Consider the following 27630-nt stretch of genomic DNA (forward strand, 5'->3'; position numbering starts at 1 on the left):
ATGTCTCCCCAAGAAATCGCCCTGGGAAAACTCATGGCCCAGCCCCCCTGTGAATTGGAGGCCCCGGGAAGTCCTCCTCCCGTGCAGGTCACAGCTGCCCCAAGGAAAAGCCCCATGGGGGTTGGGGCTGTGCGCTTGTGGATCTTCTTTCACTTTCGTTTGAACTCTCCTCAGAACTAATTTTCTCCCAGTCCGTGATCCCCCCGGCCCCGGAACCAACCTTTTGGGACTCAGATTTTCTTTGGCGGTAGTTTTCTGCTTCTTTCTTTCAATTGTAGCAGTCAAGACTATTTTTGAGGCTCGATATAATATTGATAAAGAGGGTAAGAGAAGAGCTTAGAAAGTCACGTGTGTCTTCTCCGCCATCTTGGCTCCGCCCCAAAGAGTTTTTTATTAAATTATTTCTAATTTTTATTGATTTTTTGGGGGGGCTTTATTAAATAAAATTCAGACAGATGGCACTGTGAGTAGAGCACAGGACTTAAAGTTAGGAAAACCAGAACTGAAATCCAGATACTTACTGGCTATGTGATCTTAGGTAAATCACACCCTCTGTTTGCCTCAGTTTCCTCATCTTTAAAATGGAAATGTTAGCACCAGCTTCTTAGAGTTGTTGTGAGGATCAAATAATACAGTAATTGTAAAGTTCTTAGCATAGGGCCTGGCATATAGTTAGTTCTATACAAAGATAGCTGTGATGATGACTACTACCACTATTACATGGCTTTATTTGAACTATTTTCTCTAGTTCTTTTTCTTTCTAAATTTGGTGGAAAAAATCAAACATCTATTTTTTAAAAAAATTTAATCTTTTTAAAATCTTGACAGTTGTTCACTTATGAACAGATGTTTGATTGCACTAACTTCAGAAGAAATTAAAACAAATCTTGACTGAACATAAAGTCAGCACACAGTGCAGCTATAATTGCTGCAGCTTGGACAGCCCTTGAAGATATAATGAAAGAGGCATTTTCTATCTCCAGAAGCTGTGATTCTGAGAACAAAAGAAAAAAATGATTAATTAAGGTAAAGCTTTTTCCCAAGATATGAATGTGCATGTGATTCAAGGCTTTCTGGAGGCACAAAATGCTGGGAAATATGTGGATTAATCATAGATGTGGGGCTCTGTGAATTAATAAAGTCAGTTCAATGGAATGAATAAAATGTGAGGGTTTTAATTCTCTCTTTTTCATAAATGTCAAAATTGGCTTAGAAAAATCATTGGTTTGTCAGTATCTTTGAGTCTTATTAGAGAAGTGGAAATAATACTACACTCCCAGAAATGTTGTGGCATTTGAAAAAAAGTAATCTAAAAAATATGTATTCACATTTTTTAGTTGATATGTCTTAAATTTCAACTATAAGAAAATCGCATGGTGGGTAACTATGTGTTGCAGTGGGTGGAATTCTGGGACTAGAGTCTGAAAGCTACATTTTCCTGAGTCCAAATCTGGGTGTAGGTACTTACTTACTAGCTTTGTTACTCTAGGCAAGTCACTTAGCCCTGTCCCTTATTGATAAAAGAAAAAAAAAGAGCTAAAGAAGGAAATGGCAAACCACTACTATTTTTGCAAAGAAGACCCCAAATGGGATCAATGACAAATTGGACATGAATGAAAAATGACCAAAAGTTTTCAAGGAACAGTGCTACCTAGAGAAGATACAGTGAATTAAGATATTCAGATATTAAAATATTCAGTGAATTAAGAAGCATTTAAATATCTGCTACATGATTGTCCCTGATTTTGGCAGGGGATACATAATAGATCAAATTGAAACAGTGTTTCTTTTTAAGGATCATATGTACTCCTACAATATTGTACAACATTCCTGAGTACTTTCTGAACAAATGCAATTTGGAAGAGTTATAGATTTAGCACTCTTAAGAGAGCTTAGTGACCATTAAGTCCAAATGATTTCTAAATGAAGAGATTGTAGCACAGGATGGTTAAGTGATTTATCTGAAATCACACATAATAAATAACAAGATATCAAATATCAAAATAATGAATCATCTAGATTTTTCACTAATGTTCTCTTTAACCCATTAATTTTCATGATAAAATAGAAAATATATTTCAATTTATATTGTCAGGTTGCATTCTCAATGTTTTTGGATGCAATAATATAGAAGTGACATAATGACATATGAGCAAATCATTCATATATAAATGATTTTGAATGTGAAGAGTGAGAGAAACAAAAGTCAATGGGTACACAGTGACCCACATTCAGAGCTTCTAATTCTAATTCCAATGTTCTTTCTAGTACATCCTCAAAGTTATAGCTATATAGATGACTGGAAAAATAAAAATAACAGTGAAGAGCAGAGTCTGCCTTACCAAAATAAATCCTATTTTATTTCCCTATACCCACATTCCTATATAAATCAGGGTTTAAGAAATCTATTCACTTAGTCTATTCAATTCAAATTCAGTCAAATTCTTCTTCAACTTGTGGCCTCTGAGGACCTTTTGGGATATATTGTCAATGATGGTATTGGATTAGTGGGTTGGATTAGAAAGAACCTTCACTCCAGGATCACAAATCCTGGGTTCAAAGTTCATTTCTACCATTTACCACCTCAGTGAAGTTCACTTTACTTGATCCAAATTACAGTATCCATAAAACACATTTGACCTTCCAATTTTATGACTATAATCCTAAAAATTCTTTAAACCTCCTATTTAGCTAAAACTTAAGACTTCTTTTTTCATTTGTACTGATAATGTTACAGTGTAATGGAGAAAGAACTTGATTTGGAGTCATGAGTCTCATTCCAATACCAACTAAAAGGATGACCATGAGGTAAGTAACTTATACGCTGTGGCCTCAGATTTTGCCTCATGGGCAAAAACAAAAGGGTGGACTAGATGAGAAAACAAAGAGTACTTCTAATTCTATAGTTTTACTCCCTCAGTGACTAGATAATAAGAGTCTGAGATCAGGTTTGAACTCAATAATATGAATCTTCCCAGCTGGCTCAGCATTCTATCTACTGAGTCATCTCGATGCCCTGTTTTTAGATAACTGATCATATATATTTCTTTATATGCCTTCTTGAAGAGAACTTAAAAATCATTCTTCACTTTAGCTATAATTTCTTTTAAGACTTTTGGTTTGATAAATAGAATATCTCAAAAATCTTAATACAGTTTTAAACTTTAATAAAACAAGATTTTTGAATCATCCTGTATACTGTAATGTGATGAGGACTTGACTTGGAGTTGTGAGTCAGTTAAATTCTGACACATAAAATATCCAAAAGTACAACTACTAGAAAATTATTTAATTTCTCTGAATCTCAGTTTCCTTCTCTGTAAAATGAGAATAATAAAATTTATTCTTTTCCTCTTCTAGTTTTAAAGTAAGTAAACTGTTTTGTAAGAATTGGAGCATAATATAAATGTTAGAAATAATTATTTGTAAAAATAGACATGGAATTATTATTTATAAGATTAGTATTCAAAGAAATATGCTTCAGTTTCTTTAGCAGCATGTCAATTTGTTGGTAAATGAACAAAGAAAGTATGTAAAGAGAATTCATATTTATCTTAGGGAATAGGGACTAGACCTATGATTCATGTGTATAGGGAACTCTTAGAAGAAGAATATCTTTCTGTCATTGCTAATCAGCACTTCCTTTGCAAATTGTATTCTTGGACAATTGTCTTGAGTGTTGAGATATTGAATAATTTGCCCAGGTTCACATATGAATCAGAAGTGAAACTTTGACATTGATCTTCTGTGTTCCAAGATCATCCCTCTTATCTACTATGCCAAACTGTCTCCCACAATATATGGTATATACATAGCCATACACAGACCCATGCACCCTTGTATGTATGGGTGTATGTATACATATGTTATATATAATACATGACATATGTGTGTATATACATACATATATGCTAAATATATATTCTCTTGTGGGAAAGAGGAAGAAATATTTAGCAAAATTTGGAACTGGTTGAATGGCTGGATCTTTTGATTCAGCTTCAGCCTGGAAATAAGCCTTTGAGTGCTCAAGGATTTACAACAGAATTGGATAACGGCTCATACAGAATCTTTATCACATTGTTATTGACAAAAATCTGAATAAGACAACTATCACAATTGATTGCAGTTAGAATTCAAAAAGATTTTGTGAGAGGAAAACCACTTAGACAGGATCTAATAAGATATAACGAAGTGGCACAAGTGGACAGGGAACTGGAGTTGGAGTTTTAAAAATCTGAGTTTCACAAGGTTGGTGCTACTCTGCTGCAGAGGAAAGTAAAGGTGATGGGACACTTGAGTTCAAGAGCTTTGAACTGTAACTGGGTTAAAGCATATTGGATATATCACAATATGATAAGTGTGCAGGGAATGAATCACTGAAGTGAGAACCATTTCCCCAAATAGGGAAGAATATAAAGGTTATCTTGCCTTACTGAGGGCCCAGTTGTGATTAAATGACATAAATTTCTTGGACTCCCTAAGTATGAATTCATGGTTTCTTCTTGCTCAATTCAATAGGATAAGAAAAAGAGTGAAGAATGCAAATGGTAGGAATGATTAATGGTTGAGATTTGGGCAAGTTAAGAAGAAAAATGAAATATATCCTAAGTAGATTTTTAAAAATGAAATAGCCTATTTCATTACATAATGTATATCTGTCATTAAAACTATCTTAGTAAAGGTTGAAAGGCACTATGGAGAAGATTCTCTTAGTAGACAGGAAATTAGACTATATTATCTCAAAAAATCCCTCCTGTCTCAAGATTTTGACTATGGATAAACTACATTAGTTCTAATTTTAGGTAATCGATGTTAGCTCATTCATTCATTCTGATAATTTGTTAACAAGATACGGTGATTTATAGAACAAGTTATTTGAGAGAGTAAAATTAAATTAGTTCACCATTAGGTTGAGATTTAGAAGGGAGGAGAGTGTTGCCAAAGCAGAGAAAGTAGGGTTACAATAAAGACAAAGAACAGGGCATAGAGAAAGATATAATTATAAATGATTATGCTCAGAAAGGAATTTTAGGATTCCTATACATAAGTTAATTTGTTATTTTCAAATAATATTCTATTGTCAACTTGTGCAGCCATTCTCCTATCTATGGACATGGGATGTGTTTTCCGTTTTTACCATATAAAATATCATTATTGATGTTTTAATAATTATGAGGAGAAGTAGCATGATATAGATGTTAAAAAGCCAGTCTTAGATTCAATTCTTGCATGAGACACCTGCTGGCTCTATGATCCTGGTTAAATCATTTGACTTCTGAGAGCTCTCAGCAACTCTTTAAGATTATTAATTTCAGAGAAGGTGCAGGAATTTTCTTACCAGAGAGTTTCCTAAACTATTATAATCATTGGTAAGTTCCTCTTCTTTGTGGATATTATTTATGCTTTTTATTTCTCTCATATATTTCCCTAGAAACTTACTAGAGCACCAAGAATTAAATGCATTTTCTTGTATAATTTCCTTTTTTCCCCAGAATTGTTTGAATCATTGTTATTTATTACCCCATCTCTAATCTTTTATTTTCAAGCGATATTCTAGGGCAACTAGTTGCCATGCTTAGGTCATCAAGTAACATTTTTTCCCCTAATATAGACAGGAAATAGAAAAAATAACCACTTAACATATCTTCCTAATACTACTTTTCATCCTCTTTAAAACAGAATCATATCAATGACAGAATTATTCTTCCTGCCCAGGTCTCTTTGCTTAAACAAACAAAACAAAATATCCCATTTGTGGTTCTTTATTGTTTACTATTGCTCACACATCACAACTTGCCACCTCTCTACTTTTCAAAACTTGTCTCATATGATTCCCTTTCCTATACCTTTTAGTCTGGCTATACATGTTATGATAGAATGAGGACTATTTATGAGTCTAAGATCTATATTCAAATCCTTCCACTGCCATTCACTACCATTTATACTTGGGAAAAATTACTTTACCTTCTCACCATTTTACCTCCTTACAACTGGACAAAGTATGCATATTACTGTTAGTTCTATATCAAATTACCAGAACATGGAAGATTCTATTATAAAAGGAGAGAGACAGAGAGAGACACTACAGAGTAAAGAAAAGTAGCAAAGAATTTGAGAGGAGGAAAGGGAGTTGAAAAAAGAGATGGGGAGAGGTACGTATTTCCATCCTCTTTTTTAAAAACTAAAATTGTAGGAAAATTATGATTGTGAAAAAAATAGAATCATAGAATCTTAGATTTAGAAGTGATCACTCAATATCATCTTATTAAATTTTACCAATATATTTTATTCATCACCTTCAATTTCAAATATTTTCCTTTCCTTTTCCTACAGTCATCTCAATTTATCAAAGAAACCAGTTAAGCAAAATTAAGCAATACACTAACTAATTATGACAATATATGTGTGCAATGCTGTGTCCAATTTCACTACTTCTACATAAAAAAGTTACATTTTTTTCTTCTTTGGAAAAAAGCTTGGCTATTTTAATTTCATACTGCTTCATTTCTATTTGTTATTGTTGCTATTACATTTTCAGAAAAGTATATTTTTTTATTCTGCTTATTTTTGTATATATCAATTCATACAGCTTTTCCCATTTATTCTGATTTTTAAAAAATATATATATTTCTTGGGGCAGCTTGGTGGCACAGTGGATCTCTATCCCTGAAGTCAGGAGGACCTGAGTCCAAATCTGGCCTCAGACACTTAACACTCCCTAGCTTCCTTGGCAAGTCACTTAAACCCAATTGCATCAATTCCAAACTTCATAATTAGTGTTATCATCAGGATGTAATAATATATATATATATATGTAAATATATATATATTTACATATATATATATATATATTAAGGTAATATTTCATTACCTTCATCAAGAATTTGATTCCATGTTCAGCTTTTCACTACTTTAAAAAGTGCTTCTGTGAATATTTTATTTTATATAAAATTTCTTTCTACCCTTGTTTTTAATCTCCTTGGAGTAACTACTCAGAAGTGGGAACCCTCAAAAATTTTTAATGCTTGAATTACCTTTATAAAGGTATTTCTCCCAAGCAGTCAAGTTTTTTACAGTGGCAAACACAAAGGAATGCTAAATACTTGCAATGTTTCTATGTTAGTATCTACAATGGAAAGGCAGCTTAGCAGCACTTAATAACATTTCCTGTCCTTCTATTTGGATCCTGATGATAACACTAAATATGAAGTTTGGAATTACAGCAAGACACACTTAAGTTCCATAAAAGAAAATGAACCTAATAAGTAGACTCTGGTTTTTTGGTCTATTTTCCCCTGGCCTTTTATTGCATGTGGTTTTTATTGCATCATGATCTGAAAAAAAATGTATTTACTATTTCTACCTTTCCGTATTTGATTTTTGAAGTTTTTATGTCCTAATACATGATCAGTTTTTGTATCGGTATCATGAACCACCAAGAAAAAAGGTATACTCCTTTCTGTCCATTCAGTTTTCTCAAAAGATCTATTATACCTAACTTTTCTAAAATTCTGTTTACCTCCTTAACTTCTTTCTTATTTATTTTGTGGTTTGATTTATTTAGTTCCGAGAGAGCAAGGTTGAGATTCCCCACTAGTATAATTTTGCTGTCTATTTCTTCTTGCAGCTCTCTTAACTTCTCCTCTAGGAATTTGGATGTTATACTATGTGGTACATACATTTTTAGTATTTGATAGTGCTTCATTGTCTATGGTACCCTTTAGCAAGATCTTATTTCTTTTAATTATATTTTTGCTTTTGCTTGATCTGAGATCAGGATCACTACCCCTGCTTTTTTTTTTTAATTCACCTGAAGCATAATAAATTTGCTCCAGCCTTTTATCTTTACTCTGTATGTATCGCTCTGCTTTAAATGTGTTTCTTGTAAACAACATATTGTATGATTCTGGCTTTTAATCCAGTCTGCTATGCACTTCCATTTTATGAGAGAGTTCATCCATTCACATTTACATTTATTGTGTTTCCTGCTATCTTTTTTAACCCAAGTTATGCTTTTCTCTTTCCTTTCATTCTTGACACCTTTCTAGTATTGTGCTTCTGACTGCCACCTCCCTCAAACAGCCCTCCCTCTTTAAAGCCCCTTCCCCTTTCTTACACCTTTCCCCTACTACTTCCGTTTCACCTTCTATTAGCCTTCCCCTTTCTTTTCCCCTTTCACCTCGGACTTCACTATAACGTGAGACAAGTTTCTCTGTGAAACCAAATATGTCTGATAGTCTCTCTTTAAGCCAAATCTGATGAGAGTAAAATTCACACAATGTTCATGCCCCTCCTTTCTTTCTCTCAATTATAATAGCTCTTTTTTGCCTCTTTGTGAGATGTAATATCCTTCATTTTACCTTCATTTTCCTTCTTTTCCAGTATAACCCCCTTTCTAGCTCTAGTTTCTTTTTCATATTATCATAATAAAATCAAATTTTACCCACACTCTGTAAGTATACCCATAACAGATGTATAGTTTTCAAGAGTTCTTTCATTTTTACCTTTTTATTCTTCTTTTGAGTCCTCTTGAGTTATTTGGAGAACAACTATTTTGTTTAGCTCTGGGTGTTTCATCAGAAACAGATAAAATTCACCTGTGTCATTGAATGTCCATCTTCTTCCTTGAAAGATAATGCTCAATTTAGCTGAATGGTTTCTTCCTTGGCTGTAATCCAAGTTCCTTTGCCTTTCAGAACATCAGATTTTAAGCCCTTCAATCCTTTAAAGTAGAAGCTGCTAGGTCCTGGGTAATCCCAATTGTGGCTCCTAGGTATTTGAATTGTTTCTTTCTGGCTGCTTGCACTATTTTTTTCCTTGGTATGATAGTTCTGAAATTTAGGCACAATATTCCTTGGGTATTTAATTCTGGGGTCTCTGTCAGAATGTGATTGGTGAATCCTTTCAATGGCTATTTTACCTTCTGATTCTAGGACATCAGGGCAGTTTTCCTTTATGATTTCCTAAAAGATAAAGTCTAGGTTCTTTTTTTCATGGTGGCTTTCAGGAATTCCAATAATCCTTAGATTGTCTCTCCTAGATCGATTTTTCAGGTCAGTTGTTTTTGCTAGGAGATATTTCATATTTTCTTCTATTTTTAAATTTTTTTATAAACAATGTTTTTTTTAATTATAATAACTTTTTATTGACAGAACCCATACCAGGATAATTTTTTACAACATTATCCCTTGCACTCACTTCTATTCCAATTTTTCCCCTCTCTCCCTCCACCTCCTCCCCCAGATGGTAAGCAGTCCTCTATATGTTGAATATGTCTCAGTATATCCTAGATACAATATATGTGTGCAGAACCAAAGAGTTCTCTTGTTGCACAGGGAGAATTGGATACAGAAAGTAAAAATAACCTGGGAAGAAAAACAAAAATGCAAACAGTTTACATTCATTTCCCACTGTTCTTTCTTTGGGTGTAGCTGCTTCTGTCCATCATTGATCAATTGAAACTGAATTAGGTCTCTTTATCAAAGAAATCCACTTCCATCAGAATACATCTTCATACAGTATTATTGTTGAAGTATATAATGATCTCCTGGTTCTGCTCATTTCACTTAGCATCATTTCATGTAAATCTCTCCAAGCCTCTCTGTATTCATCCTGTTGGTCATTTCTTACTGAACAATAATATTCCATAACATTCATATACCACAATTTATCCAACCATTCTCCAATTTCATTTTCCAGTCTCTAGCCACTACAAAAAGGGCTGCCTCAAACATTTTGGCACATACAAGTTCCTTTCCCTTCTTTAGTATCTCCTTGGAGTATAAGCCCAGTAGTAACACTGCTGGGTCAAAGGGTATGCACAGTTTGATAACTTTTTGGGCATAATTCCAGATTGCTCTCCAGAATGGTTGGATTCGTTCACAACTCCACCAACAATGCATCAGTGTCCCAGTTTTCCCACATCCCCTCCTACACTTGTCGTTATTTTTTCCTGTCATCTTAGCCAATCTGACAGGTGTGTAGTGGTATCTCAGAGTTGTCTTAATTTGCATTTCTCTGATTAATAGTGATTTGGAACACTCTTTCATATGAGTGGTTATAGTTTCAATTTCATCATCTGAAAATTGTCTGTTCATATCCTTTGACCATATATCAATTGGAGAATGTCTTGGTTTCTTATAAATTAGAGTCAATTCTTTATACATTTTGGAAATGAGGCCTTTATCAAAACCTTTAACTGTGAAGATGTTTTCCCAGTTGGTTGCTTCCCTTCTAATCTTGTTTGCATTAGTTTTGTTTGTACAAAAGCTTTTTAATTTGATGTAATCAAAATTTTCTATTTTGTGATCAATAATGGTCTCTAGTTCATCTTTGGTCACAAATTTCTTCCTCTTCCACAGGTCTGAGAGATAAAACTATCCTATGTTCCTCTAATTTATTTATAATCTCGTTCTTTATGCCTAAATCATGGACCCATTTTGATCTTATCTTGGTTTACGGTGTTAAGTGTGGGGTCCATGCCTAATTTCTGCCAAAGTAATTTCCAGTTATCCCAGTAGTTTTTGTCAAATAATGAATTCTTGTCCCAAAAAGTTAGGATCTTTGGGTCTGTCAAACACTAGATTGCTATAGTTGACTATTCTGTCTTGTGAACCTAACCTGTTCCATTGATCAACTAATCTTTTTCTTAGCCAATATCAAATGGTTTTGGTGACTGCTAAGAAAAAAGATTAGGCTAAGAAAATAGCTAGGCCACCTTAATTTGATTTTTTTGTCATTAATTCCCTTGAGATTCTCGACCTTTTATTATTACATATGAATTTTGTTGTTATTTTTTCTAGATCATTAAAATATTTTATTGGAAGTCTGATTGGCATAGCACTAAATAAATAGATTAGTTTAGGGAGTATTGTCATCTTTATTATATTTGCTCAACCTATCCAGGAGCACTTAATATTTTTCCAATTATTTAAGTCTGACTTTATTTGTGTGGAAAGTTTTTTGTAATTTTGCTCATATAATTCCTGACTTTCCTTTGGTAGATAGATTCCCAAATATTTTATGCTGTCAAATATTATTCTGAATGGAATTTCTCTTTGAATCTCTTGCTGTTGAATTTTGTTGGTGATGTATAAAAATGCTGAGGATTTATGGGAATCTATTTTATAACCTGCAACTTTGCTAAAGTTATGGATTATTTCCAGATTTGGCCTGCCAGATTGCTTTGCCAGATTCCCAAATATTTTATGGTATCAACAGTTATTTTGAATGGAATTTCTCTTTGTATCTCTTGCTGTTGGATTTTGTTGGTGATGTATAAAAATGCTGAGGATTTATGGGGATTTATTTTGTACCCTGGAACTTTGCTAAAGTTATAAATTATTTCTAATAGCTTTTTAGTAGAATGTCTGGGGTTCTCTAAGTATACCATCATGTATTTTTAAATTTGTTTGGGTTTTATTTGAGTAATCCTTGAAGTCTTATTGACACATTCACTTTCATTTGTTCAATTCTAATTTTTAGTGTATTACTTTCTTCAGTTACCTTTTTTAACTCCTTTTCTATTTGGCCAATGGATTCGTTTTGTTCATTGCATTTTTTCCATTTTATAAATTCATTTTTCAAAAAAATGTTATCTTTCCCATATCCATTTTGTAAAGAGTTATATGCTTTTTTCCATTTCATCAAATCTATTTTTAAGGAATTTCCTTCAGATAATTTGTTTTACCTTTTCCATACCCTCTTTTTTTTTGCTTAGGCAATTGAGATTAAGTGACTAAGTGACTTCCCCAGGGTCACACAGCTAGGAAGTGGTATATGTCTGAGATCAGATTTGAACTCAGGTCCTCCTGACTGGTGCTACATAGCTGTCCTATACCCTCTTGCAAAGATCTTATTTCATTTCTCCATTTTAAAACTCTCTTTTAAGATCTTTTTTGAAATTTTCTAAGAAGGTCTTGGGAAATGAGGACCAGCTCATATCTCCCTTTGGGGCTTCATCTTGAGTTCATTTGCCTTTAGGAATCTCAGGGTTTGACTTTTCTTCTCTCTCTTCATAAAAGTTGTCTATCATCAGAGTTCTTTTGCTCTTTTGCTCATTTTAAAAGGGTTGAGATCTGCTCTTAATGTGAAGGGGTGACAGCCACTTTAATTTGTCCTGGGACCAGTATTTCTGACTGACTTTTGGTGCTGGGTAATCGTGGCTAAGTCCCAAGTTTTTCCAGGGGCTCTGTGGCTTACAATTGTCTTTTGAATTGCTTTTGGATGATTTGGGGTAAAAAAAAATCACAACAAATCTGCTTAACCACTCATTTGCAACCAGGATAGAGTAGCCTAAGAGCCTTACAGAAGATTCTCTGATGCATGGATGCTGCAACAGTCTGGCTTCCTACCCCAGCTCCTTGCTCCAGGCTCCCTACAGTGAGGTCTGAGATCAGCAAATGGTCCCCCTCCCCAATTGAAACAGATCCATTCTGAAGTTCTTCCAAAGTATTTTCTCCTGGAAATGTGTTGTACTCCAAATATTTGTGGGTTTTGTCGCTCCAAAACCAGTTTAGAGACTTAATCTGCTGTTGGTTTGAGAGAAGGTCAGAGGAGGCCACAGAAAGCCATGCTTGCTTCCTGCCATCTTGGTTCCACCCCTCTACTCTCTGTTTTTATTTTTGGAGACGATCAGGATTAAGTGATGTGACCAGTGTTATATAAAACTAGTAAGTGTCTGAAACTCAATTTGAACTCAGGTTCTCTAAATTCCAGTCTGTCCACTGTACCTCCTAGCTGTCCCTCTAAGTGGATTCTTAAAATGCAATAGATAATAGACTGTACTATATTATACTTTTTGTCCTTGATTTTTCTGAAGGTAGTTAACCCTTCAGAAGTCCAAGTCTTCATATTTTTCTAAATCCACTAATTATTTTCTACCTCACAGCAATATTTCAAACATATGCTGTCTAGTTCTTTTAAAAAGTCTAAAGTAATATTGATTAATATGATTGACATATAGTGTAATTTCTCTCTTTTGATTAAATCTTTTAGCTTTAATTTTGTCTCAGGTCATGATTATGACTCCTGCTTTTTTCCATAATAAATTCTACGCCTTATCTTTGTTTTCTATTTGGTCTATTTCTTATTCCCTATCCCTGATGATTCTTCTGCTTTTACCCACTACCTTGCCCTCCCCTTGTTTCTATCTGAATTTAGAAGATTTTATAGCCTTCCAAATGTATATGTTGTTTCTTCTTTATTCCATTCCATTAATCTATAAACTCTTCTATGCCTCCCTTATCTTATTCCCTCACCCTCTTATTTCTTTCTCCATTTAGAAGATTTTTATTCTATTTCAAATGTATGTTGTTCTCACTTTAACCCAGCTCTGACGTAAGTAGAGTTCCTTCTAAAAATCTCTTTGCTATCCTATCCCTGCTTCCTATCCTCTTAGCCTCTTATTTCTTTCTGAATTTTATTGCTCTGTGTGTGTGTGTGTGTGTGTGTGTGTGTATTGTTCCCTCTTTAATCTAGAATAGGTTTCAGAACTAGCAGCCCTCTCCCTCCTCCTTCTGTGACTCTTCCTTTCACATATCATTTAAAAAATATTCTCTCTGTCTCTGTCTTTCTATATTTCTGTCTCTGTCTCTTTGTGTGTCTGTCTGTCTGTCTGTCTCTCCCTCCCTCCCTTCCTCTTCTGCTCCCCTCCCCCAGTTTAGAGGAAGAGATCAAGGGACACCAGCTCTCATAGATAGGGATGGTATTGATTTCATCAGATTGTGGCAGCCTTGTCAGGGGAGGGGAAAACACTCAATTTTTAACTAACACTTCTTTCTGAATGTTAAGATCCATCATAGTTCTTTGATGTTGAGATGTGCTATCAGTACCTATTAAATCTAACCATCCTGAGTCAAAGCATTAGTGTCCCTACATAGTTATAACTGTTTCAAAAAGATTTTTATTTCATGTTCTCTTACTTCTTATGCTTATAATAGCAAAGCCCTTGGCTTAGTTTATAATATCATAGTTAGTTTCTTTTTTTTTTCAAATTGAGATTCCAGTTATGTTGCTTTGAAATTTCACAAATACTTGGCCATTCTGAAATACATTTTATATCTCTAGAAGACAAAAAACTTGACACTATTGTGAGGGATGTAAAAGACCCTTACCCAAAATGACTACGCAGAGATCACTCAAAATAGAATGAAGAAAGGTTATTTATTAAAACCTCTGGAGGATGAGTCGTCCCATCATGAGATAAGAAAGAGAAAGCTCATGGTAGGAGGGCTAAAGAATTAATAAAGACATACAGTTTTTATAGGTTCTGTTGCAAAGGATTGCATCATAAGTTGGGTAGCATTGAGAAAGAGGTGTCATCTCCCCTATTGAATGTTAAATATTGGTGTCAAAGGCAGATTAGAACGGAATGTTTTGTTTCCCTGGTTCTGAGAGGAATCATCAATCAGACCTTCAAACTTCAGATTACTGAGCTGACATCATTTAAATTAATCGTCTAAATATTGATAACATTGGACAAGGATAAATGTCATCATCTCTGGTTAAGTAAATATATCTAAAGTTTTAAATAAATATTGGCTTGCACACACCGTACTTATGTAGGTCACAGAGACATAGAAATTATAAAAAATACAGAAAAAGAATTTAAACATTCTTGTAAGTTCTTCACCTTATCTTTCCATTCCACCCACTATTTTATATTCATTTCTGGGAGGATGAATACAAGATTCTAACTTGTATGCATTGTATTATCTTAAATGTCTTTTGAAGTGTCTTTCACCTATAAACTTTATTTTGGAGTGAATTTTCTTTTCATCATCATGGATATTCTTTCAAGGACCGTCAGGGACAAGAAAAATTTCTTTTAAACAAAGAAAAACTGGCTAAATGTGCAAGTTCAACAGTATACCTATGGAACTTATTAATTTTACACCCATAGATCTGATTTTACTTTCATAAAAACCCTACTGAAATGTCCAAGTAATATTTAATATTTTCTTATCTATGAGTATGGCTGCTCTCAGACTCTGATCAAAGGCTTCAATAGCACAGATCACTCTATTTTTCTTTTTCTTTTTTCTTTTACAGTTCATTGCTTTCGCTTCTTTATTCTTTATTCTGGTTTCAATCACAACCTTTTGCCTGGAGACCCATGAGGCTTTTAATACCATTATAAACAAGACAGAACCGGTCATCAATGGCACAAAAGTTGTCCTGCAGTATGAAATTGAAACCGATCCTGCTCTGACGTATGTAGAGGGCGTATGTGTGGTATGGTTTACATTTGAATTTTTAGTTCGTATTGTTTTTTCCCCAAATAAACTGGAATTCATCAAAAATCTCTTGAATATCATTGACTTTGTGGCTATCCTACCCTTCTATCTGGAAGTAGGACTAAGTGGGCTCTCATCCAAAGCTGCTAAAGATGTCCTTGGCTTCCTCAGGGTGGTAAGATTTGTCAGGATTCTAAGAATCTTTAAGCTCACCCGCCATTTTGTAGGGCTGAGAGTCCTTGGGCATACTCTTCGAGCAAGCTCTAATGAATTCTTGCTGCTAATAATCTTCCTAGCCCTAGGAGTTTTGATATTTGCCACCATGATCTACTATGCTGAGAGAGTAGGGGCTAAGTCTAATGACCCTTCAGCTAGTGAGCATACACAGTTTAAAAATATCCCCGTTGGGTTTTGGTGGGCTGTGGTGACCATGACCACTCTGGGTTATGGGGATATGTACCCACAAACCTGGTCAGGGATGTTAGTGGGGGCCCTGTGTGCTCTGGCTGGGGTACTAACCATAGCCATGCCCGTGCCTGTCATTGTCAACAATTTTGGAATGTACTATTCTTTGGCAATGGCAAAGCAGAAACTTCCAAGGAAGAGAAAGAAGCATATCCCTCCAGCTCCTCAGGCAAACTCTCCTACCTTTTGCAAGATGGACTTGAATTTGGCCTGCAATAGAACACAGGGAGATCCATACCTAGGCAAAGACAATCTATTGCTGCACCATAACCAATCAGGTAAGACAGAACACCAAATGCATGCCTCCTCAAGTCTTCCAGAACAGTATATTCTGTAGACATAAGACAAGAACCTCATTTTCTGCAAATACAACCTAGTTCTTAGTCCTCTCTCCTTACTATTGTTTCTGAATATGCTAGACTTATGAGAGAGGCAAAGTTAAAGCCTTCTTAAGCTAATATTAACTAGACTTGTGCCTAGCTGGCTTATATAATATTCTTGCTTCAGTGCGAATGCTTTTTGCTGATGGTGCCAACCTTTTCTTTTGCCTGTCTCTTCGTTGGTCTCATGCCAATGTTTTTTTTGTATTCTTGAATGATGTGATGGTATGAATATCTTGCCATGTTTCACATTGTAAATTTCCATGTTGTTTTGCTTGGTATGTTTGTCTCTTGTGTCAGCTTTACCTCAGTCACTCGGTGGCAAACATTATAAAAAAAGTCACACCAAACTATCCTTTAAAAGCAATAGATACTTACATTGTAAAGGCCTGAATCTCAAGGAAGTCTTGTGGAAAGTTGTCCTCTAGACCTCAGACTTTGTAGCATTTGTATAATTTAAAATGTTTATCATCCTTGAGTTAAGGACAAGCATCTCATTGTATTCATTTTTAAACTTGTTTTTAACTTTAAATTTCATTATTAGGGTGCTCCCCATCTACATTGTTTCCCTCTTCTGTCAAAGTTGACTATAAATGATTTGTGAATTATTTGCTATTCTGGACTTTCTATATTTGCTTTCCTCCCCTCCCCCCCTTTTTTTGAAAAGGAGATAGAGAGGTCTATACCCATGATTTTATCCACATAGAGGACCTAGTGGATGTGGAAACTCACTCTACCAATGTAAATGGGCAACTTACTACTCCCTTTAAGTCTTAAATGCCCCTAGAGTACTGAAAAGTTGAATTAGAAGGAGGAATTAAAACAACAACAAGATTGACTCTAAGTCTAATCATCTCCCAACTATACTAATGATCCTTAACGTGTGGTCTGAGGATCTCTGGCGTTGCTTTCAGGAAGTCTATGAGGTAAAATGGTTTTTATAATAATACTAAAATATTGATGGATTGATAACAAGTAAAAAGATTCTCTTTTTGGGGGGAGTCTCCCAAATAATTTTAAGAGTATAAAGCGGTCTTAAGACTAAAAACATATGAGACTAACCAAACTATATCATTCTGCCTTTCTTTTCTCCTCCATTGATGTACATAATTGAGTCTGACCCATAACACACACACACACACACACACACACACACACACACACACACACACAATCTGTACTGAATAAGTAGTTGAAGATTTGATTTACTGCATCTCATTTCCATTCTGTTCAATAGCACTGAATATTCTTTCTGATAGATATCTGAAAATTAGCCTACTGAAAATGTCAGTAAGGATTGTGGCTTGTAATTCAAATGACAGTTCTTATAGCACAGTCCTCAGAAAATACCTCCAAGGCATGTTAGAGAATCTAAAAGAAGCCATATGCCCATGAAAACAGAGCTAGTAAGCTTATATGCATGCTGTAAGCTTAAGTCTTTGAGAACTTGATGGAAACAAAAAAAAATCTATACTTCAAGGACATCTCAAGAAGTTTGTCTTTTCAAGTTGATTTCCTTGGGCAGCTGTTTTAGAGCTTTAGAACTGAGCATCCTGGTTTTCTGCTCAATGAGACAATGTATAATATAACAATAAAGCATCAGCAGAGCCCTAGCTCAAGTTCTTATATTGGATCCCTTTTCTAAATAGGTAACCCTTTCCAATGTATTCTTATTTACATTAAAGTTGTTTCCTTTACACAATGAGCTTCATTATAGGGCTACATGTCAAAAATAAAATTACCAGCATGGTCATAGTTTATTCCCTGAAATCTATTTCCTTTTAGACAAAATCTCAAAAGGAAACAGAGATGTCCCAAAAGGATTCTCTCCCTCTCCCAATTTAATGTTTACTTTTTGCCCTATTTAGATGGTTGTGACTAAAGATAAAAATTATTTTTCTTTTTGTATCATGAGTTGACTACTGTGTTTTTTATTGAGTGGCTGGAATATCTGGCAATCAGTGTAAACCTCTATGTGCTGTGTCATTTCTTCATTCATTACTGTCTGTAAATGGGCATGATGCTTTGACCAGTGTTATCAGGTGAAGACAGTGCAGGAAGTGAGCAGCCATTGTCACCTTCTGAAAGGCTACCAATGAGACGCTCTAGTACAAGAGACAAAAACAGAACAGAGGGACCCTGTTTCCTACTGACCACAGGTGATAACACATGTGCCACGGATGGAGGAATCAAGAAAGGTAGGATTGAATTTTATCAGCTTTTGGAGGGTCATTCACTAGTTAAATGCTGAAAAAAGAAATGAAGTGTAAATGGATTGCTTTTGAGGAGAGAGTGCATCTAGTACAATGTACTTTGCTACCCCCTTCCCTTTGTCCATTTTACCTTGGCAAAATCATCCTTCCTTTTTTTTTTTTTTTTTTTTTTTTTTTTGCAAAACCTACTTGCTGTTGCATTTGACAGTCATTTCATTTTTTTTTTTTAGTCTCTTTCAACTTTTTGTTTCTTTAATCCTTTCTCTTATGAGCAGGATTATAACCACATGGGTGAGCTGTTAGTGGTTAAGAACTGGTGTTCCATGGGAGGGGGGAGTAAAAAAGTAAAAAGAATGACACACTTTTAAGTTTAATTTGTATTATTATTAACAAATTTCCATCACTTTCTTAAGTTGAGGAATAAATGAAAAAGTAGCTAAAGTGTAATTTCTAGCATTTAGTCATTTCTAAGATATAAATTCTCATACAAGGCATTTATCAATCAATTCTCTGAGTTTGATTTCAGCACATTGCTGAAATTAAAACATTTAAAAAAATTAATCATTCATCATCACTTTAATCATTCCCAAAGTCTTAAAATTTGCTGGAATTCTCTCATAACAAATAAATGGGAGTAATTAAAATTTAATATAATGTATTTTAAATTATAATTGAAGAATATTGAGCATTAAAAAAACTTCTGAATGTTTTAAAAATGTATAAATAACTAAGTAGACTCCAATAAATTTGCGCAGCTTCTGACCAAAGTTTTATGTAATAAGAAAACAATGACTATTCTATACCTTTATGAAATAGAATGATCTCAAGAGAAAAAGTAGAAACCTTTCCTACTATCTTATTAACTAGGATCTATTCTTGAAAATATCCTTTAGACATCACCAGGCATTATTATTTATGGGTTTGTGCAATTTCTCTTGGTAGTGTAAATTTAAAAAAACAACCACCACCACAACAAATATTTAAATTTCCCCTTTAACAAACATTTTTATAAGAAAAAAGTATATATGAATAGTTTAATTGAAATCCATCTCACATTTCTATGACTATTTTTAGATGTGTCTGATTTTTTTAAACATCAGTATAATTGTGCCTTTTTTCTTTTAAAATATATCTTTAAATATTCAAATACTCATTGACATTTCATCACCCATCAGTATCTTTGCCAAAATCTTGGTATGATAACATAACATACTCCATACTACTACAGCTTCATTTTAATTCTTGTTTTTACTTTAAATTGCAACTATATCAATGTGTATATATGTAATCATATTACCTTAACTATGTGCATAGCATATGTGCTACATTTTCATTTTTTAACAGAAATATTATCAATTTATAGGTTTAAATTTTTTTCTGTAATACCTCATTTAAAAAATAAAAAGTAAAGGTATTATGGTATCGTGCAATCAATTATTAAACATGTATTGTTTTCTCTATGAAAAAAGCTGCACAATAACATGGTAAAATACATTCATAGAGTTATTTTTAGATGCATATACATAAACATATATGGGTATGTATATAATATTACCCATATATAATATGCATAATATTATATAATTTTATTTAACTTTCCAAAGATTTATTCCAGGTTATCCTCCATACTTCCTCCTTCTCCATTCTTTTTTTAGTTCTCATTACACAGTATATTCTATCTACTGCTTCTAGTTGTCTAGTCTTGGCCTTTCTCTTTGCCTTCTTAGTCTTGAGTCTTATTTTGAAGAAGAGTGGCTTTTTTAAAAAATTTCTGTAATGCAGGATATGCTTTCCCCCCACCCCCTCAGATCTTCCCTCATGTTTCTATATCTTAATGTGATGTGTAATACTTCTTATAATTATTCTAGTAATCTCTCAGCATATTGCTATTTAACATTTAAACATGATGATTTAAATTTTTCTCAAAAGAAGTTTTAGATATTATATATATTATATATATCAAATACTTAAGTTGTGATATTTTAAATTGCATTTCAATCTTAGACAAATAATGATTTAAAATATTTTTTTCCTATCTGTTTCTTTTTCTATTTTCTTTCTCTTAGGCTTTGTTTTTTTCTGTCTTTCTTTTTTTGTCTCTGATGCAATTTCTTCTCATCTATCTCTGTCTCTGCTGAGTTTCTGCCTTGCTCTGTCTCTGTCTCTCTGTCTCCATATCTCTTTCTCTCAATGTCTTTGCCTCTCTGCCTTTCTGCCTCTCTATCCCACTCAAGCTTCCTTACTCTGTCTCTGCTTGTCTCTCAAATGCTTACTTTTCATAGATACACCAAGTGTAGGGTAACAAGATCACATTTGATCTTATTATACAAGAATATTTTTAAAAATTCACAGTATAAAATGAAATGGTATATGTGAGTGTTTGCAAAGCTAAACACATTTTCCCAATGCAGGGCATTTTTATTATTTATTTTGAAAGTACAAAGCTGCATGCATAAGATATTGAAAGATTGATTCCATACATGGAGCAGTTCTATGTTCATATTTTCCCTTTGAATTATATTTCCCTTCCTAAGTGAAATTATCATTTGGAAATCTTATCTCCATCTTTTTACTTATTACCTCAATGAGTTTCCTATCCATGGAATGATTGGCAGATGGTCCTAGATTCAAATTCTGATTCTATCATATGGTCGGCCACCTTCGTGACTTTAGGCAAATCACTAAACCTATCATGGCCTCATTTTCCTGAGAAGGAAATAAATTTAGGGGTTTAGAACCTATAACCTATAAAGTCTTTTCTAGTCCTAAATCTATAAATTTATGATTCTTTTTAAATGCATATTTAACTTTTGATTGATTTGCCCCCTAAATCTAGTAACATGTGCTCTCTTCTCTTAGACTTTTTAGTTTATTATTTTCTCATCTTGATGTGGATCTTTCCATCGTTCCTTCTTTCCTTCCCTCTCTCCTTGTCTTTTTCCTTCCCTATTCTCCTTTCCTCTCTTTTCTTCCCCTCCTCTCCTTCCTTTTCCTTCCCTCTCCTCCCCCTCTTCTCCTCCCTTGCTTTCCCTTTTTTAATCCTGCCATCCACTTCTCCCTTACCCTCCAATTCCTCCCTACTTTGCTTTCTTCCTTTCTTCCTTTCAATTCCTCTTCTTTCTTTTTATGTATTTTTTATTGGTAGTAATATTGAATAATCATTCCCTTTGCTGTTTTTCTCTTACATTTGAAATTGGTTTCTACTGTTTTATCTTTAGCAAGCAGAAACCTACTTCTCTCTCCCCATCTCCATTTGAATGAAAAACCTCATCATTACTTTTTTGAAGCATTCTCTTTCATGTCATTTCAAGTGGCTACATAAGTATATCCTATTTTAAGAAACCCAGAAATAGAAAAATGGGAACTTGCAAACATATGCATTCTGTTTTAAATAATGAGGTCTTCCTTATAAAAGAAAGAGAGAGGGGGGGGGAAGAAGGGAGGGAAAGAGAGAGGGAGAGAGAAAGATTTACACAGAAGTTTTAGGGAAGAAATGTTGTTTGTCCTTTGTTCTTGAACATGACCATGACATCAGGAAGGTGATGCCATGACATTCAGGTGAATTGGATTGGGAGGCCTGTGTAAGGTCATCTGCCTCACTTTCCCCTTCAGAGCCATCTGGGTACAGTGACAAGATATGGAGCAAGACGATTGGAGATGGCCCTGGATGTAATGGGAGACTTTGGCCATGTTAAGCTAAGATCTTCAACTGGTTTCAGTTTGACTGAAGCCTCACCTATTCAGTGAGCAATTGAAGCAAAAAATCTCCTATTTCACCTAGCCCCTACACCCCCCCCCAAACAAACAAACAAACAAACAAACAAAAACAACCCTAAATAAATAAATAAATGCAAGGGTAAGACCCTCAGAGTCTCAGACCCTCAGGGAAAACAGAAATGACATCAGAAATGACTACTATTCAATCTGTACCTATCAGGACCCAAACAATGACCAAATGGGGCTTGGTTTCGATCCTACTGGTGACCAATTAAAATCAGACTAGTTTTCTTTTAAGGCTTACTCCTTAAGAAAGAAATCTATCAGTAAACCCCAAAAAAATATATTGGGAGGCTTCAGAGGTGCAAAAGAGAAAAAAAAATGCTTTTAAGAGCATCTCTAGGTAAGGACATGACATCCTATGTGGATAGTAGGAGGGAAGGAAGGAGGAATAAATATTGTATAGCTAAAGGCATATTTATGTGTAATGAGTAACAAGTTTTCTAAAATTTTGTTTGATTAAACAAATACCATTAAAAATCCTAAATATCCAAGCCAAGATAAGTAAGGTGAAATTTCTGAATCTTATAGATTCATATTACATGTGCTCAAAAACACAATTTCCTCTCGGTATTAGATTAAATTTTGTTTTAGGCATAATTGCTCATTAAAGTTTCTTATACAAAATAAAGCCTATTTATACGAGTTGAAACATATGTAATTCAGATGCACTGTGTAAAACATAAATTTCTCAATTAAACAATTGCTTCCAGTCGTGATTAAACCCTTGAGTGAATAATAATGAAATTAATTCAAATGAAATTATTTAATAAGCTGATAATTCTGTTGTTAATAATCATATTACAAAGGAATAATTGTGATTGAAAATAGTATTTATTATATTATAGACAAGTTCTCCTCAGTAAAACTGTTTAATTTCTAGGATAGTTCTCACATTATTATGAAGATGGAATATGGAAGTTTATGTAATATTGCATGAGACAAAAATATTATAAATACAATAGGTTATGATTTACACAACTTTCTTGTATGTGTGCCTGTTTAATACTGTAAATTCATCCTGGGAGACAAGAAGGCTACTATAGTTTGTTAGTGAAATATTCTGGAGTTATAAGAAGAATCATGAGGAATCCTTCAGTCCATGAACCCCATGTTCCTGAATAGAGAACAAAGAGTAGTGTCTAAGGAAGAGAAGGCTAGAATAAAGGAAAATGAACATATAGTACATAAATATGGGAATCAAGAACAATATGTACTATGTTAACATACATTTTCTAGCAAATCTTAACTACTTTAATGTGGCATTCTTAAAGGATTTTTTAAAAAATCGCAAAACCAAAGACTTTCAAAGTTGGAAGTGTTTGGGGCAATTGCACCTACCCAAACTGACTGCTCAGGAGTCACTCCAAATGATGTACAGAAAGAATTTGTTAGAATCTCGAGAAGCGGACCATCCTGACCTGTGGGCCCGAAAGGACAGCAAGGATATCCACAGGAGGAGTCATTCACTTGAAGATGCTTACAACTTTTATACATTTCAGACAAAGAACCCCCCAAATCCCACCCTCTATAGGTTGTGATTGGTTACACAAACCTTTATCTCCCTATTTGGTCCATGGAATGCAGTGAAAAAGGTGATATACAGCTTCGGCCATTTAATTCCTTCTTTGGACAATGGAATGCAGTCCAGGTCTCATCTAAAATCACTTGACTGGGGCCTATAGGCCTGATGTACTTTAGTTAACAGTCTCTGATCAATATGTGCTTAATCTGTAAATTCTTCACCTTTCCACACAGAAGGGACTTTTGGCTGAATCCATTGGGTCTATTAATTTTTTTAAGTATTTCATAGTGGGGGTCCTTTTTAATAATCCATATTTTATTTTAATCAATTTTTTTTTGAAAAGAGCTCCCTAGGTTTCATCTATCTATCAAAAGTTTCCATGACACACAAACTGCTTAAGAACCCCTATTTTGAGGACTCATACAATATCTGAAGATCTCCAGTGAGAGGGAGCCCCCTCTTTTGCAAGTCAGGTCATCCAGCTTATAGATAACTCTTAAGTGTTAGGAAGAGGAGAATGCCTTTCAGTCAATCAAATAGAATTTTGATAGATAAAAAATGAACTCACTGTTATCTTTCTGTTATTCTTCAAATCATCTATAAGAAATGAAAACCTAGTCTCCTCCAGTGTTTAATTTAGAGCAGCTGGCATCCAGCCTTTTTAGCAGAATTACTTATGTTCCTTAACACAAGTTGATGAATTTGAAAATGCTAAAACATTTACAAAATTTAATTTGTATTTTGGTGGCAGAGTATTGGACTTGTTTATTTCATCAGTGTGTGCATATATATACATATATATGTATGTATGTATATATATATATATATATATATTTATCTGCATATATAGCTATATGGATGTGTATATATACACTTGAGTGTGTATGTACATCAATATATAATTATACACCCATATAAATATATAGTGTGTGTGTATGTGTGCATAAAATCAAGTCTTCTTCTCCTAGATTTATTTATTTATTTAGATTTAATTTAATTTCTTTTGACTAGGTGAAAGAGGAGATTCTCTGCCTCAATTGCTACTTAGCCTTAGTCACTGAATGAGTGTGGCTTCAAGTTAACTGAAATCTGTTGTAAACCTTAGCTTAAAAAGGCCAAGATCTTCCTTTGCATCTAGGGCCATCTCCAGTCATTCTGATCTATATATCTTGCCATTAGACTCAGATGACTCTGGAGGGGAAAGTGAGACAGGTGATTTTGCACAGCCTTCCCTCACTTAAAATCCAATTCACTTTCTTAATGTCATGGTCTCTTCAAGAATGAAGGCAAACAGTAATATATACACATACCTATCTCTATCTATCTATCACTTTCTATTTATCTATCTATCCTAGTGTGGAAACTCATTTCACTGATACAGATTGATAGTTCATCTGTAATTTAAAATTGATTGGTGGACATTGAAAAGTTATTTGTCATCATTATACAGCTAATATGAAGGGTAGGCCAAGCAGCTGCAAAAGTTGCTATTCATTATTATTTTATTATTAACAATGATTATAGATGGCTCTATCCATAGCAATGACTTTTGTTTTGAGTGACGAATAATTTAAATGGTTTGACTTAAGCTTAGTAGAAAATATCAAATAAGACACCTTTCAGGATTTGAAAGATCCCAGAAGAAATCACAGCACATCTGCTATCTGCTTAGTGGATTGGGATTGATGGAGAATTTTGTAGTACTCTACAAATAGCAAATTCCCTAAGGTCTGTACCTTTAAGTACCCACTAAGGAATTTCAACTTCCATCAGCATTATTTTTTAATAGAGGCAATTAGAACATACCTCTCCAATGGCAAATGAGCTATGTAGTTAGTTGAAGACAAAGAGATAAAAAGAGATACATACAGAGAAAGAGTAAGAGAAAGAGAGAGATAGACAGACAGATACAGAGAGACATACAGAGAGGGGGGTGGAGAATTGTTCTTGACATCAAGGAGCCTTAAACAAAATTCTGTCCTCCATATAGCTAATCTTCTTTCTTCCCACTCTCTACAATGCCTTTTATTCTCCCTGAAGTGGATGAATGTTGACAAGTCTCTTGTGACACACAAAAGAGTATGTCAGTTGCTTAGTGAGATACATTCTATGGCCAAAGAAAATGAACCCTTTATTCCCAAATTTCCTTTACTTGAATAGAAAATGAAAATCATTTTCTGAAGCAGGGAGAGTTGACATTAATGAAAATAGAAACTAAATCTCAATTATATTCCATATAAACTTTGGAGCTAATCTAGTAACAGTACACTACTATATGCAGGCTTTGTTCCATTAAATGCAAAGCAATCTGGTTTAACATATTCTTTTTTTTTTGATGGTGGAGGTATACGCAACATTTTTTTTTTAATATTCCCTGGAAAATGACATTAAATGTCATTATTTATGATTCAGAGTATATCATCCTTTCTCAGCTCTGATATTTGACTATTAAATACATGTGTTGAGTGTTCTCAATTTCCTTTTTACATTTTCTCTATAATCTTGTCATGGATGTTAGTGCATAAACAAACAACTATGTTAAATGAATGATGGAAATATGAAATGAGTCCCTAGAAAATGTCCTCAAACTAGCCAACATTTTGATCCAGTGTATAGATTTTTTAAAAAAGTATTTTTGCATAGTCTTATAAGAACTTTGAATGCCCCATGCACCAAAGTTTAATCAATTCTAGAAATGTTCTCTGGAAAGATTGCTTTAGGACTGCATTTTCAATGCAATTGGGATGGCTTGAGTTAATTGCATTTGAATGGCAGCCAAAGGGAACTTCACTTTTTAGAGCTGCAAAATTATCTCAATATGGAATTCTTTGTAAACAAGTCTTCTTGGAGATCAAATTAACACTTTTGATGACCATTTTCTATGTTATTTGTCTATGTATATTTTCTGGTTAAATTCAATTGATGTCTGTTCATTCTTTCATAAAAGGATATGAAAAGTCCAGAAGTTTAAACAACATAGCGGGCTTGGCAGGCAATGTTCTGAGACTCTCTCCAGTAACATCACCCTACAACTCACCTTCTCTTCTGAGACGTTCTCGATCTCCCATTCCATCCATCTTTTAAACCAAAATGCACCAGGAGGCTAAATTGCATCAATTCAAGTACTGTTTACCATATAATGGAAATAATTACATGTAGCATTGTTGTAGGCTCCACTAATACAATAGAAATCCTGCATGATACTACTATTATCAGAAGTCAAAAATGCCACTTGAGTAGCTAATGAGTCTCAGCTTGACTCTACAGATTATATAAGTAGTGCTTCTCTTTCTCTTCTGCACTAATTTTCTAAACAAGTATTTTCTGCCAATAAAGAAACATATAGTGTCATCAATTGGCCAGTTTATTCAATAACATAAGCATATTTTCAGGGAGAACTATTTAAACCAATGTGCTTCCAAATGACTACTACTCCTTTGGATCTACCTTCATTTCTCGTGATGCTCTAATTCATTCTGAAGATGTCTGGAATATTGTCTTGATTGCACAAATTATTAATATGACTTTAGTCAAATCATTTGCATGGACCATCCTATCTCCATCACTTGAAAACAGTGTTACACTAAATGAAAATCCTGGATGACTCTGGATGCTTTTTGTTTTTGTTTTTTGTTTGTTTTTTCCACATGGAACCATCCTGTTGATGCAAAAGCAGTGGGCAATGGTTTGCATGTATAACTGTGGGGTGGAAGAGGGAGGAGGAATATAAAGGATAAAGGAGGAGGGAAGAGTTCCTCTGTTTTTTTCTAATACTTTAAAAGAAAAATATATTTACAAGGTTTATTTTTAATTGCTTTTTGTCTTCTAAAATGCTGTAATGGAATTCTGAATGTCTGGTTATTTGCACACAGATAACTACAAAGAGGTTGTCATTACTGGTTACAAGCAAGCAGAGGCCAGATCTCTAACGTAATGACTTGAGGAAGGCACAAAACATGAAAGAAAGGTAAATACCAGCCAGGCTTGCACTCTCCTTCCTTTCCTTCCCCTTCCCTCCTCTCCTTTTCCCTTCC

General features: G+C 34.1%; 1 protein-coding gene across 1 annotated transcript; it reads left to right on the top strand.

The window, feature by feature from the left end:
* On the top strand, positions 1-27628 carry KCNC2 (potassium voltage-gated channel subfamily C member 2). Its single transcript, XM_031940160.1, has 4 exons — positions 1-87; positions 15001-15979; positions 18115-18279; positions 27469-27628. The coding sequence occupies exons 1-4, from the start codon at positions 1-3 to the stop codon at positions 27528-27530; spliced, it is 1293 nt and encodes a 430-aa protein (XP_031796020.1). The 3' UTR covers positions 27531-27628.
* The last annotated feature ends 2 nt before the right edge of the window (positions 27629-27630 follow it).

Source organism: Sarcophilus harrisii, chromosome 5 (assembly GCF_902635505.1).
Source record: "Sarcophilus harrisii chromosome 5, mSarHar1.11, whole genome shotgun sequence".
Taxonomy (NCBI): Eukaryota; Metazoa; Chordata; class Mammalia; order Dasyuromorphia; family Dasyuridae; genus Sarcophilus; species Sarcophilus harrisii.

Coding starts and splice junctions, on each gene's coding strand:
- KCNC2 (XM_031940160.1), top strand. CDS start 1: ATGTCTCCCCAAGAAATCGCCCTGGGAAAACTCATGGCCCAGCCCCCC. Junction 88..15,000: donor GAAGTCCTCCTCCCGTGCAG/GTCACAGCTGCC, acceptor CTCTGATCAAAG/GCTTCAATAGCACAGATCAC. Junction 15,980..18,114: donor GCTGCACCATAACCAATCAG/GTAAGACAGAAC, acceptor TGCTTTGACCAG/TGTTATCAGGTGAAGACAGT.